This window comes from Schistocerca cancellata, chromosome 5 (assembly GCF_023864275.1).
Source record: "Schistocerca cancellata isolate TAMUIC-IGC-003103 chromosome 5, iqSchCanc2.1, whole genome shotgun sequence".
Classification (NCBI taxonomy): Eukaryota; Metazoa; Arthropoda; class Insecta; order Orthoptera; family Acrididae; genus Schistocerca; species Schistocerca cancellata.
Window position 1 is genome coordinate 580,590,683 of NC_064630.1, and position 12,935 is coordinate 580,603,617.

The window sequence follows — 12,935 nt, forward strand, 5'->3', positions numbered from 1 at the left end:
CAGCCCATTGTACACAGGTTATTTCAGAAATCACTTTTATCACATATGAATGTATGAGGCTTAAAAGCTTCTTTAATTTATGTTGTAACAAAAGTTTTCATTTTTCAAAATTAACAAATGGTGGTGAAGTATCTTGCAAAACTTCAAATTATTACAAAAGTTGATTATACAATTTTCAAGAACATTAATTACTACAAATCAACTTTTATATGCAAAACATTTTTTATATATCATCATTTCAAAGATATTCCCATTAAACCTAATGTGCCAAATTATCTTGCAGAACATGTTTTACCCCTTAAAAATGAAATTGGGCATAAACAAAACACACATATTGTATAAATTTGACCCCATCTACTCATCTGCCAAGTTTCATTGAAATCATTTATTTTCACTTGGGAATGTTCCCTCATGAGTCAAATACTTTTCAGAAGTCAAGAAATACAACATCTATATGTGATGCCATTTTTCATTCTTTGTCTGCCAGAGAATTCTATCAAGATCCCTTACAATTAGATAGAAATTGTGCTGCATAGGAAATTCTTTGGGTAATACTCAGTGTTAAGAGTGAGCATTAAGTCCTTTTATCAACAAACAAATCACTCCTAGAAAAAAACCAAAAACTTTAGGGAGCACCTCAGTTTGCTAGTGTGTATGGCCCTTAATCATTCTGTCATCATTGGATGAAACTTTTATCTTCAATACAGTTAGGGAAAGTTACAGATTTGTAAATGGTAGGCCAGACAACACATCCTGTGAAACAGTACTAAATACTTTCTCTGAAAACTACTTAGAAGAGATAGTTCAGAAGCCTACTCACGATGGAAATATGTAAGCACTAATGGCAACAAATAGACTTGATGTCTTTGAGAATGTCCACATTGAAACAGGTATCAATGACCATGAGGTACTTGTAGCAACAGTGATTACCACAAAAGGCAGTAAAGTAAGTACAGAGATTTAAATGTTAAGTAAAGCAGATGAAGAGGCACTAGTGGCATACTTCAAGAAAGAACTTGAAACATTCAACTCTCTTCAGGAGCACGTTGAGAACCTGTGGCTAAAATTTAGAAGAATAGTTGACCAATTACTGTGGTAGATATGTACCTATGAGAACACTGCAGACAGGATGGACACACTGTGGTACACATTTCATGTAAAGACAGTAAAAAAAATCAATTGATGCACAACTGGTTTGAAATAGAATGGTGGGTTATAGATATACAGATGGTAAATGAAAGGTGAATGGTTGCTGAAAGGGCAATGAAACTCTCAACAACTATGGCAGCACATCTCTAACAAAATATGAGGAACCTCTGTTCACACATTAGGGCTGTCAGTGGTACCAAAGTTAGTGTCATCAGTGCCAAAGTTTTCAATACTGATAGGTACCACTCTTCCACCATTCGTTTCCTGAATGCGTAGAATACTTCTTTGAATGAAGTATCACGATGCATCCAACACATCATTCTCCTCAAAGACTCTGTCACACACTACACATTAACAGGTAGTTTTAGCCCTACACTCATCCACCACACCTTGTGAGTTAAGCCTTAGCGATTTTGTCCACAGTTGGTTTGTCCCTGAAGGCAGATCAACCCTGTGACAGTATTTCACTGGTGACAGTTTCCCCCCAGTTGGAACACTGAAACTTGACTTCAGCCATATGCCACCAAATATCAGTTTTGGCATGATGCTTGAACAGAAAGTCTGACCCCATGATTGTGCAGTAACCTTCACTTGCATGAGGCACCAATTTCATGCATCCCTGAAATCGTTCCTCCCAAACCTGAAAACTTAATATTGCTGAACCCAGGGACTTAAGATCACTATCTCTCACACACCACAAACGACATCACAATGGAATTAACCATTTAACGCCTGAACATTTCGCTCTTTGGTTCTACAGTTCTGCTCCTGGTGTCCAAGCACACTGCACTTCTCACTTTGTAGCTGTTGACACTGTCTCTAGACATGCCCTGAATCCCCACAACTATAACATCTTACATCACCTGATTAAATATTCCACCTACTGTGCAACCCTGTTTCCGTATCTATGACCTCCCGCTCCATACCTATCCTAATCACAGTGTTCAGGTACCTTCCCTAATGCTCCTAGAGATATCGGATGGCAAGTCCCTCAGAAAAATGTCTAGAACCCTATTCTCTGCTTCCTGGAGGATAATATTATTTTACTTCATCACCTCTTGTTAATTCTTAAGTCTGCCCATTGACTTTTGTTATCCTATCACTGAAATTTTCTACTCACTTCCACTCAACAGCTCCCTGAAAAAAATTGTACTATTCTGTTTCCTATAGTGTTACTTGAGTCCAAACTGTTGAACATCAGCGTGTTCTTCAACTTATAATTATACTTCACAAATACTTTTGCATCCCCTGTCAATTGCAACTTAGCCATCTGTAACAGCTTATTGTTTGACCAAAACCAAATCTTTGTCACCGCCTCCAGGTCAATACAAAAAGGACAGTATATCCTCAGTTGGCTTGCCAGAAAAGGGAGTAATCAAACTACCGTATTTACCTCGAATCTAAGCCGCACTCGAATCTAAGTCGCACCTGAGAAATGAGACTCGAAATCAAGGAAGAAAGTTTTTCCGAATTTTAAGCCGCACCTGAAATTTGAGACTCGAAATTCAAGGGGAGAGAAAAGTTATAGGCCGCATCCCCAAATCGAAACAAAGTTGGTCCATTGTAATATGAAACACAATTTAGGTCGAGTGAAGACAATACAGCTACAGCAGTTTGGTTCGAGTCGTAAGCTTAGCAGTTAAGCGTTACCAGGTAGCCATTGCTATGCGTCAGGCGCTCCGTCCATATTTATAACGGGTACCCTTCCATTTCCACGTGCTTCGTCTGGTTTGAATGATTGCTTATTTTTCTTTGATCTGATAATCGCAGTTTTCTTTGTATAGGTGTTTACATTGCTCTAAGCTGAAAATGCATTACTGTACTGTGTCATGCATTGTTTGTCGCATTCTGATAGTGCGTGTTTACGGCCTGTTGCCGCTCGCGGCATGGCTTGCTTTTGTGCGCGCTACCACCACTTACAATAAAAAAAGAGAGGAATCGTCTCATTAGCGAAACAATGGCAAGAAACTGCTATTTGTTGTTACTTACACTGCTGCTTTCTTTGGTAATGACCAACAAGAATCAAATAATAGACTGTGTATGATAGAAGATGTTCTGAACAAGAGTTTAGCGAAAATTTTTCTCCGTTTGGAAATCTTTGCAGGCGCCTCTTTAGTACATTACATTCTGCACAGAAATTAGAGTCACCTTAGATTTAAAAATCTAGTCAGTTGCCGTGCTTCATTTCTGACTGTATCAGTATTCAGCATAAGAATAATACGAATATAAACATGACATGATATGTACATTCTTCCGCGTTTGCTGTTGTCTCACTCTAATTTCGTAGTTTAGGCAGACAGGATTTAAATGAGATAGCAGCAAACATGAAACAATACATGGCAAAATGTTTATATTCATATTATTCTTATGGTGACAAGAATACTGCATGTGATTCACAATTTATAAAAGTTCCTATTAGCAACCATCTCTTCTCACAGATAGGAAAAAAATTCAGAACGTAGAGTTGGCCATATTGACAAACATCCCAAACAGTCCTGCCAGTCGGATTTTCGTAGTACATTGAAATGCTGCTACATTCGAAGAGGAACAATACGGAATTTGTATTTACTTCGTTAGATAATGTATGAAAATGCAGTGGTCGAAACTCGGGGCGGAGAAAAAAAGCTCGTCTTCCACATTTTTTTTTTTTTAAATTTATTTCCTGACGCAGAGGTTTTGGCGCCAGGATTTATCTTTGTGCCTACAAAGCATGCCTGTGTAGCGCTACATATATTTGACGGCAGAAATAAGTTGTGGCAGCACCCACCAACATTTTGCAGAACTTCCGCTTGCTTTGTACTCGATTCTAACCTGCAGGCAGTTTTTTAGATTACAAAAACCGGAAAAAAAGTGCGGCTTTGATTCGAGTAAATACGGTAAGCTTGTTTCCTCCCCCCCCCCCCCCCCCCCCCCACCCAGTTTGATGTGACTCACCACAATTTCATCTCCTGGGCTAACCTCATCATCTCAGCTTCACAAGCAAATTTCAGAACTTATCCAAGGCAAGAAAAGCACTATCTGTTTTTCTGGGTCAATTACCTTGTATGCCTTATACTGCAAATATAACTGCAATATGTATGAGTCCCAACCTTAACATGCCTCTTGAAAAGAAGGGAATGTAGTAGGTATTGGATGGCTTGCTGCTGCCTACTGCAGAAGAAACTGAGTGGCAGATAACTGCATCACAATCTCTTACTTAGAAAATTTTTTGCATCTTGAAAAGGAGAGAATGTGGTTGGCAAAGGGTAGTTTGCCAATGTCCATTGTGGATGAAACTGTGTAGAAGTAATTGTGTTGCAATCTTATTTAACAGACTTATTTGATATATGTGAATCTGAGATACTATTTTCAATTTTTTTTGTTGCAGCTGCTGCAATAGCATGAGTTGCACTAACTGAGAGTTCTTACCAAGCTATTATACACATAATGAATAAGAAACTCTGTGCTGTTAACTAGCATTCTCAACAAAATTTAGTAGTGTTTGTTGTGTCTCCAACCAGGACAATGTGACTTGTTCACTGTAAACATGCCTGAAAGGGTCATTTTAAAGTCAAACGATACACACATTGTACCTTTACACCAAGAATCGTCGCCACTAATAGGTAGTCACCCACAAATTTGGTGCACACCATGGCAATGTTGTTCAAACATTCAACCACTATCACAAGTCTCAAAACATTGAAGATCTATGCAATATTTCTTCATGCTGTCTTTATGGAGGCAACTGGAAGGGCTGTTTTGATCCAGACACTATGCAACTATTTTCACATTATCAGTTTGGCCTCTAGGTGTCAATCACAAACAACAACATAAAATGTGTAGCCCCCTGATGGCCAAAGAAGGTGGGAAAGGGAACACCTGTAATGGATATTGGATCAGTGGCACTGGATTCTATTGATGGCTGACTTGTTGTAGAAAAATGTGGATATAGTTATGTAGCAATGAATGTCTCAAGCATGCAGCTCCACAGGTTCAACAGTAGTTGGATCAATTATGTTTTGGGCCAGAATCATGTGTGAAAGTGACATGTCCTTTGTTGCTATTAAGGATCAATTATGCAGCCTTTGATGGGATCCTGTTCCTGTAACTTTTTGTCCCCCCCCCCCCCCTACAGTCAATATTGGCAATGGGTTTGTCTTTCAATGTGATAATGCAAGAGTACAAAGCACTCTCCTCACGAACACCGTTCAACAGGAGACAGGAAACAAATGACTGGAATCACCTGCCATTTCTGCAGTATGAATCTGACTGATCATGCTTAAACCTAGTAGAGACATGCAGTGTGTTATCACAGGAACCACTACATGCATACGCAAATAATGCCGACTGGGCTGGCCTTGCCATTTTAAAATAGTCTTCTGATATTCAAGGCAATGACTAGGTGGGCTCTAGCCAATGGGGGCAATGGAGTCTGTATTTATTTTCAATTCAGTGAAGATGCTACTTGGTGGACACGTTCCCAGGATATGGTACAAACTTCAGAACAACCATGGCAGTAGTGCTGGTTTAGATATACTACCACAACTTGATTTGTTAACCCATAGTTGTCTCTAGTTTATTCTTGTTGTTAGTAAGACTGTATCCAAGATATACCGTATCAAGCAGAAATATCACATAGACGAAGATTGACACCTAAAGAGATATAGATCAGTATTTATTTCATTTATTCACTAATCATTTTCTGTAAATTCCATCATGAAGTAAAACAATCAGGGATCTGGAATGGGCTATGTTATACATTAATAGGCACAAGCAGTCACTGCAGTAACCTCTATAAAGTATACTAACAACAAATTCTGAGTGGTGCTAATTTACTTTGATAAAAACCACTTCCTGTCGTCTTACAAAGCACAATTTCTGGTGTTCTCTACTTCTTCCAAATAATCATTTAAAAAGGTAAAATGTAGTGACAGATGACAGTTTAACAACTAGAGTTCATAAACTTTGAGACCAATTTATGGAACATAACTAAGACGTCACTATAGTAATGTTATCCAGAGTTACCTAACAATGTAAAATAAGTATTGTTAATTGAACAGACAATGGCCCTATATGAATTTAGGCACAAAAATCTTCTACTCCTTTCTGCATGTCTTAGGCATTTAACTGTACACCCTCTGTATCATGGTATTCATGGAATGATAATTCCATTTAGAAATGTGTGACATCAACTGCACCTGTCAATGAGCTGAAGCCTGTAGCATTTCACTATTTCCAGATTTATTATTAACAATACCACCCAAATAAAAGTAGTGCAATGGACATCAATTTTATGAACATTCAATAATATTTAAATTCTCAGCTTATTAATTCACTGCAATGTTTTTCCATGGATATGTAAGAACAATTTTTTACTATCTTCATCAGCCATCTTTTCATATTTTCTATATGGAGTTTAGATTTTCTATATCTTAGTTAATTATTTGCATGTTCCATGGGTCATAATTTTTACCTCTCAGTATGATAGGGACTCATATCAGTTTTATAATTATAGTACACTTTCTCAGCAAACTATATGACATCATCATGCCCATTTACATGATTTCCTAAGGCTTTTTTTATTACATGCATACCATGCAGTGATGTATATTTAACTATGTATCCTCCCTCCCCCCCCCCCCTCTCTCTCTCTCTCTCTCTCTCTCTCACACACACACACACACCATATTACTACACATTACACTCTGAGAAACTAAATATGATTTCAGTTTATATATGAAATTATATTTTTATGGCTGAGTACTTCATTTCTTTCTGTTCTACACTAAGGCTGAGTAATGGACAGTGTAAATCATTGCTCCTTCTAGTATTATATTCATGAATGTCACTGTTGTTTTCAAACTGTGATTGATTGTTGACAACAAACTACAGAAGGGAGTAAATGTGCTGCGGGGGCATCTGTATGCCAAATATTTAAAGATCTGTCTACAAGAGGTTCTAGAGAGGGTAAGTCTTTCCGCTCCCGGGATTGGAATGACTCCTTTCCCTCTTTCCTGACGAGGCAACCGTTGGTTGCGAAAGCTAGAATTTTGTGTGTATATTTGTGTTTGTTTGTGTGTCTATCGACCTGCCAGCGCTTTTGTTTGGTAAGTCTCATCATCTTTCTTTTTAAATTTATTACATACATCTGTGTAACTAAAATGTTTTCCTCAGTGGCAAGTTGCCTCTCGATTATGACCAATAAGACATTAGTGAATGAAAATAGGAAAAGTAAGGCAACTTTTTGACAGTTTCATCTCCAAAATATGATATTTTCTGTAATGCAAAAGTTGCGCAGCTGAGGCATTTAAGATATGTAACATGTGACTTCCAGTTCAGGTTCTCAATATGAATAACTAATAAGAGTAAGTTACAGCATCTTTGTTTTTTTATATATTTTTCCCACGTGGAATGTTTCCCTCTATATATTCATATGAATAACTAATAATTTAGAATAATATTCCAATTTGTATAAATGTAACATTTACATAATTACTTACAGTGTGTTTTACAATGAAAATATTTCAAACAAAAGCACGAGTGTTACTTATTTAACTTACTGTTCAGATTAAACATTAACAGTAAATTATCTTAATGAGCAAGCAAACTAAACTCCATCCATAATTTTGGTTTTCAGAGTTTACTGTGTTACTGGTGTAAGGAGAAACGATGATAAGAAAAAGTATATAAAACAGATAAAAATGTAAAATGTAGCAATTTTTGTGCATTTACAGAATACACGGCCAGAAAATAAACTAGTACGCCCTCTTAGAGGTTTCCAATTCACTCAAGATTTATTGTTGCAATAGTGCATATGTACTCATGAAATGATTATATTCACAGATCAATAACACAAGTGGTTCTGAGGTACCAGGTACTGACTCATGCAGAAATGCCCACATTAGTACGTGACGAGCCTCCATGGGTGGCAATGTAGGCAGTGACTGTGACCGATGTCCAGTCAGTTGTATAGATGGTGAATACTATCCTAGGATTCATTGACGAGTCACATGAGTCATTTCTTGTCCAATCATATTTCACATGTGCACAACTGTAAACAAGTATAGAGGTTGTGATGGCCAGGGAAGTTGCTGCACATCTTGCAGAGCATGTTCAGTTTCACAGGCAGTGTGTGGTTGAGCACTATCCTGTTGGAACAGCACATCACCTTCCTGTTGCAATAATGGCTATAGAAAGGCAATAACAACATTTTACATGTATCGAGTGCTGATTAGTGTCCCCTACAGAAACATCAAAGGTGAACGAGAGTTGTAGCTTTTCACACCCCAGACCATAAGGCTTGGGGTGGGACCAGTGTGTCTTGGATGAATACACTCTGTGAGATAGCACTCATCTGGTCTATGTCATATGTGCAGACAACCATCATTTTTGTGCAGACAGAATCTGCTTTCATCGCTAAAGATCACGGTGTGTCATTCCATCCTCCACGTGATCCTCTGACGGCACCAGTTGAGCTGTGCATGTCAATGCTGTGATGTGAATGGAAGACAGGCAATAGGTGGGGATGCCCATAGTCCCACTGCTGATAACCAGTTTCACAACAGTTCATTACCTGTAAAGTAGGGTTGTACAACCTGCCACTGCTGTCCTTATAATATGATGACCCTGGCAGGCGTCTGTTTTGTGTGGGCATCCGGAACTACATCTGTGAGTCTCAGAACATTCATGTGACCACTGATACCGGCATCGTTGCACAACTGATGCAGCACATCCAGCTTGTGTGGCAATTTTCCAAAAGGACCATCCCACCACTTTAAAAGCCACAATTTGACACCTTTCAAACTCATACAGTAGGCTCTTGGAAGCACAAGTGCTTCTTCGTGGCATGTTTCACACATTTGCACTGCACTGAGCCTTCTGGCTGTGAACATTCCTTATTAAAGGGCAGATGGTGTTCCAGTAGCTACACCATTATATCATCTGTTGGCAGATGACACTGAAACCACTACAGAGCATCTACTATCCCCCAGGTGGCATATGCCATCACCGGATCAAAATCAACATCATTTTTCCAGATGTACTAATTTCTCTTTTTCTCCAGCAGTGTAGTTTGTTATAATATCAGTACTTAATAAATGTAGCTTGTCTTTCAGTAATTGGATACTGAATCTTCTGATTTTACACCTTTACGATAGCAAGTAATTTAAAAAATACAAGTTTATAACATATTAACATGAGAGAAAGCACTACCTTCAACTGTTGTCCTGTACATCCCAATTGCTTCGAATTTCAGAGTGTACCTCCCAGTCATGGAGATAATTGCCAGAAAACGACTGTAAGTACCATCATTTTTCACCTCATCTGCTCCCGAACCATTATCCCAAAGGTCTATTTTTGTCATAGTTCCATCTGGTGCATATAGAGTAGCACTGAAACCAATTAATGTATCACTATAGTAATTTCTAAGTCTGTGTAAGCTACTGTTTTATCAAATAAACATACACAATATGTATCTTCCAAGAAAATGTGACACGGAATATCACAAACAGTGAATTTATTTTGAGTTATATTATCATATTTTTGTGGATACAGTGTTCTCAGACTACTTTCAGTATGAAGGTCTAATTCACTTTAAAAGAGTTGTGATCAATTTTAGACTAACACCATGTATAATGGAAGAAGACCTTCTAATAATAAGAAATAAAACTGAAACAACTGGGCCAAATAAAATAAGCAAACTATAGAGAAGGTACTCAATTTATAACTCTTGTAGTCTACAGTTTTGTCCAATAAAGCAAAACACAGAAAATTTAATAAAATGGGTGCTTGTAGTGAAAGAGATAACAAATACAAAATTAAAACAAGGAAAAACTCATATATATCTGATTTTTGAAATCAACAATTTCTTCTGCCATTTATACGTACCTTACGTTCAAGTCAAATACAAAATGATGATCTTCGTTAGATACAGTAGCATAAACTGCTACAGGTTTAAGGTTAGTATTTACGGGACCTGCCTCTGCAACACAAACAATCAAATTAATATTGTGAGAAGACTACAAATGTTGTATCTATGTCAGAATACAATAGTGACCATCTCAAAATATTGGAAGCTGTAGCACATTTTTACCACTGATATGCTTCAGTAAGGTATTAAGAGATATATATACCATTTGTAGACAGAAAAAAAGGAAAACAGATTAGGAATTAATGTCCTACCAACAGAGGCATTAACAAAGATGGAGCACAAGCTTGCAATGGATAAGGAACTGGAAGGAAACCAACCCTGCCCTTTCAACGGAAACATCCCAGAATTCACTTTAAGTGACACAGGAAAATCACAGAAAACCTGAATTTTGATGGCTGCATGGGGATTTGAACTGCTGACATCCGGAAAATGAGTCCAGTGTCTTACCACTAAGCTGCCTCATACAGTAGCTTATGAGTGCCTTGCACAACATACCGAATATTAAATCAATGCTTGCAAGTTACAGTTGTGCATTTACAAATGTCGGGAGTAAAAGTGACTTTTGAAAATTGTTGTTTCTGTTGTTGCGATCTTCAGTCCAAAGACTGGCTGATGCAACCTTCCATGCTTCTCTGACCTGTGCAAGTCTCTTCATCTCCGATGACTGCTGGAACATACATCCTTCTGAATCTTCTTACTATATTCATCTCTTGGTCTCCCTCTGCAATTTTCACCCTCCACGCTTTTCTCCAGTACTAAATTGGTGATCCCTTGATCTCCCAGAATGTATCCCACCAACGGATCCCTTTTTCTGGTGAAGTTGTGCCACGACTTACTCCTCTCCCCAATTCTGTTCAGTATCTCCCCATTAGTTACGTGATCTACCCATCTAATCTTCAGCATCCTTCTGTAGCACTACATTTCAAAAGTTTCGATTCTCTTCTTGTCTAATCTGTTTATTGTCCATGTTTCATTTCCATATGTGGCTATGCTCCACACAAATACTTTCAGAAAAGACTTCCTGTCAATGTTAACAAATTTATCTTTTTCAGAAACGTTTTGCTTGCCATTGCCAGTCTACATTTTATATCCTCTCTACTTCGACCATCATCAGTTATTTTGCTGCCCAAATTCATCTACTACTTTCACTGTCCCATTTTCTAATCTAATTCCCTCAGCACCATCTGATTTAATTTGACCACATTCTGTTATCCTCATTTTGCTTTTGTTGATATTAATGTTATATCTTCCTTTGAATACACTGTCCATTCCATTCAACTGCTCTTTTAAGTCCTTTGCTGTCTCTGACAGAATTACAATGTCATCTGCACACCTCAAAGTTTTTATTTCTTCTTCCTGAACTGCAATTCCTATTCCAAATTTTTCTTTTGTTTCCTTTACTGTTTGCTCAATACACAGATTGAATAACATTGGGGTTAGGCTGCAACCCTGTCTCACTCCCTTCTCAACCATTGCTTCCCTTTCCTGTCCCTCAACTCTTATAACAGCCATCTGACTTCCATACAAATTGTAAATAGCCTTTCACTCCCTGTATTTTACCCCTGCCACATTTAGAATTTTGAGAGAGAGTATTCCAGTCAACACTGTCAAGAGCTTTCTCTAAGTCTACAAATGCTATAAACATAGGTTTGTCTTTTCTTAACCTATTTTCTAAGATATGTGTAACAATTTACATAATTTGTGCAGTACTTCTATTTTTTTCCTTTCATTGACTGGTTTGTTGTAAGAAAGAGTACAGTTACAATGTAAACATTGCTATTAAGAAATCCACAGCTGTGATGTAAAATTGTGTTTTGTTGTTATTATAATTGACATGTCACATTCTTTTTAGTTTCTATCTTTAACAGCCATGTATACTGTCATAAACTACCAGTGTTTTCAAGTTTCTTACATGAGCTTCTTATTTAGTATAACATCAAGAAACAAAAGTTTAAGACTCGAAGGTCTGGGTAGCTTCAGTGAATCAGTAACTTTATCCAAGGTGTTTTCTTCTTGTTATAATAGAAATCATTTTGTTGGGTGTTATTTCTTCAGGTCAAAAGGGAACTTTTAAGCCTTGCAGCATAAAATATTTAGAGAACCAACAAGCTTAGTTTAAAGTTATTTCTTTATAGTTCTGTAATAGACTGCACCAGTCAAAATGCAATCCCACTGTGAGTGTTGTACTGGGCATGGGGCAAGCGAGTTGCTTAGTTGGTGTTTTTAAGCAGCTGGTAATTGGCCTGACTGCTTTTGACTGACTGGTAGCTACTGCAGATGGGTGCAGTGGGAGGACTACAGAGTCACACATACGAGCAGTCCAATCCTATGGTTACTGTCTCCCCTTCAGGAAGCACAGAATCTATCACCACTCATCTGTTTGACTGAGAGGCATATTAGTGGTGGGTCCAGGGGTCTTGCACATTATTGGCAGGGTCCAGGAAGAAATTAAGACATGAACCCACTCGTCTAACCAACAAGTTTGACATGCTATTTCCCACTAAATGGAGACTGTGAGACATATTTCTGGGATGCCTTCTGCATATTGCATCAGGAGTAGCATATGCAAATGGTTAGGGATCTGTTAATCACCGCAGGTTCGAATGTGTGGCGATAAGGCACCTCTTAGGAAAATGGAAGTACCATTTTGTGCACTCATTCTGCATGTCAAAGAGGCTGTTCTTACAGCCACTGAGAGAAAAAAGTGCTGACTGAGGTGCACAGAAAAATCAATGTCTACCATCTTGGCTTTGGAGCTGTATTTGGATCAATCTAGATCAGCCTTGCTAACAGAATTTCAACAAAGCTCACAATCTGCAGCATTGTTCATAGAACTCTATGTTACCCCCTGCTTCTGAGTCAAATGAAAGGCCTGAAT

General features: G+C 38.0%; 1 protein-coding gene across 1 annotated transcript in view; it reads right to left on the bottom strand.

Annotated features, from left to right (window-relative positions):
* Window positions 1–12,935, bottom strand: part of LOC126188694 (calcium-activated chloride channel regulator 1-like) — a 133,014-nt gene that overhangs the window by 69,847 nt on the left and 50,232 nt on the right. The window contains exons 6-7 of the mRNA XM_049930301.1: window positions 10,015–10,108; window positions 9,340–9,518 (exon numbers count right to left, since the gene is read on the bottom strand). Of these exons, the coding sequence (XP_049786258.1) occupies window positions 9,340–9,518; window positions 10,015–10,108 (273 nt within the window). The remainder of the gene's footprint in view (window positions 1–9,339; window positions 9,519–10,014; window positions 10,109–12,935) is intronic.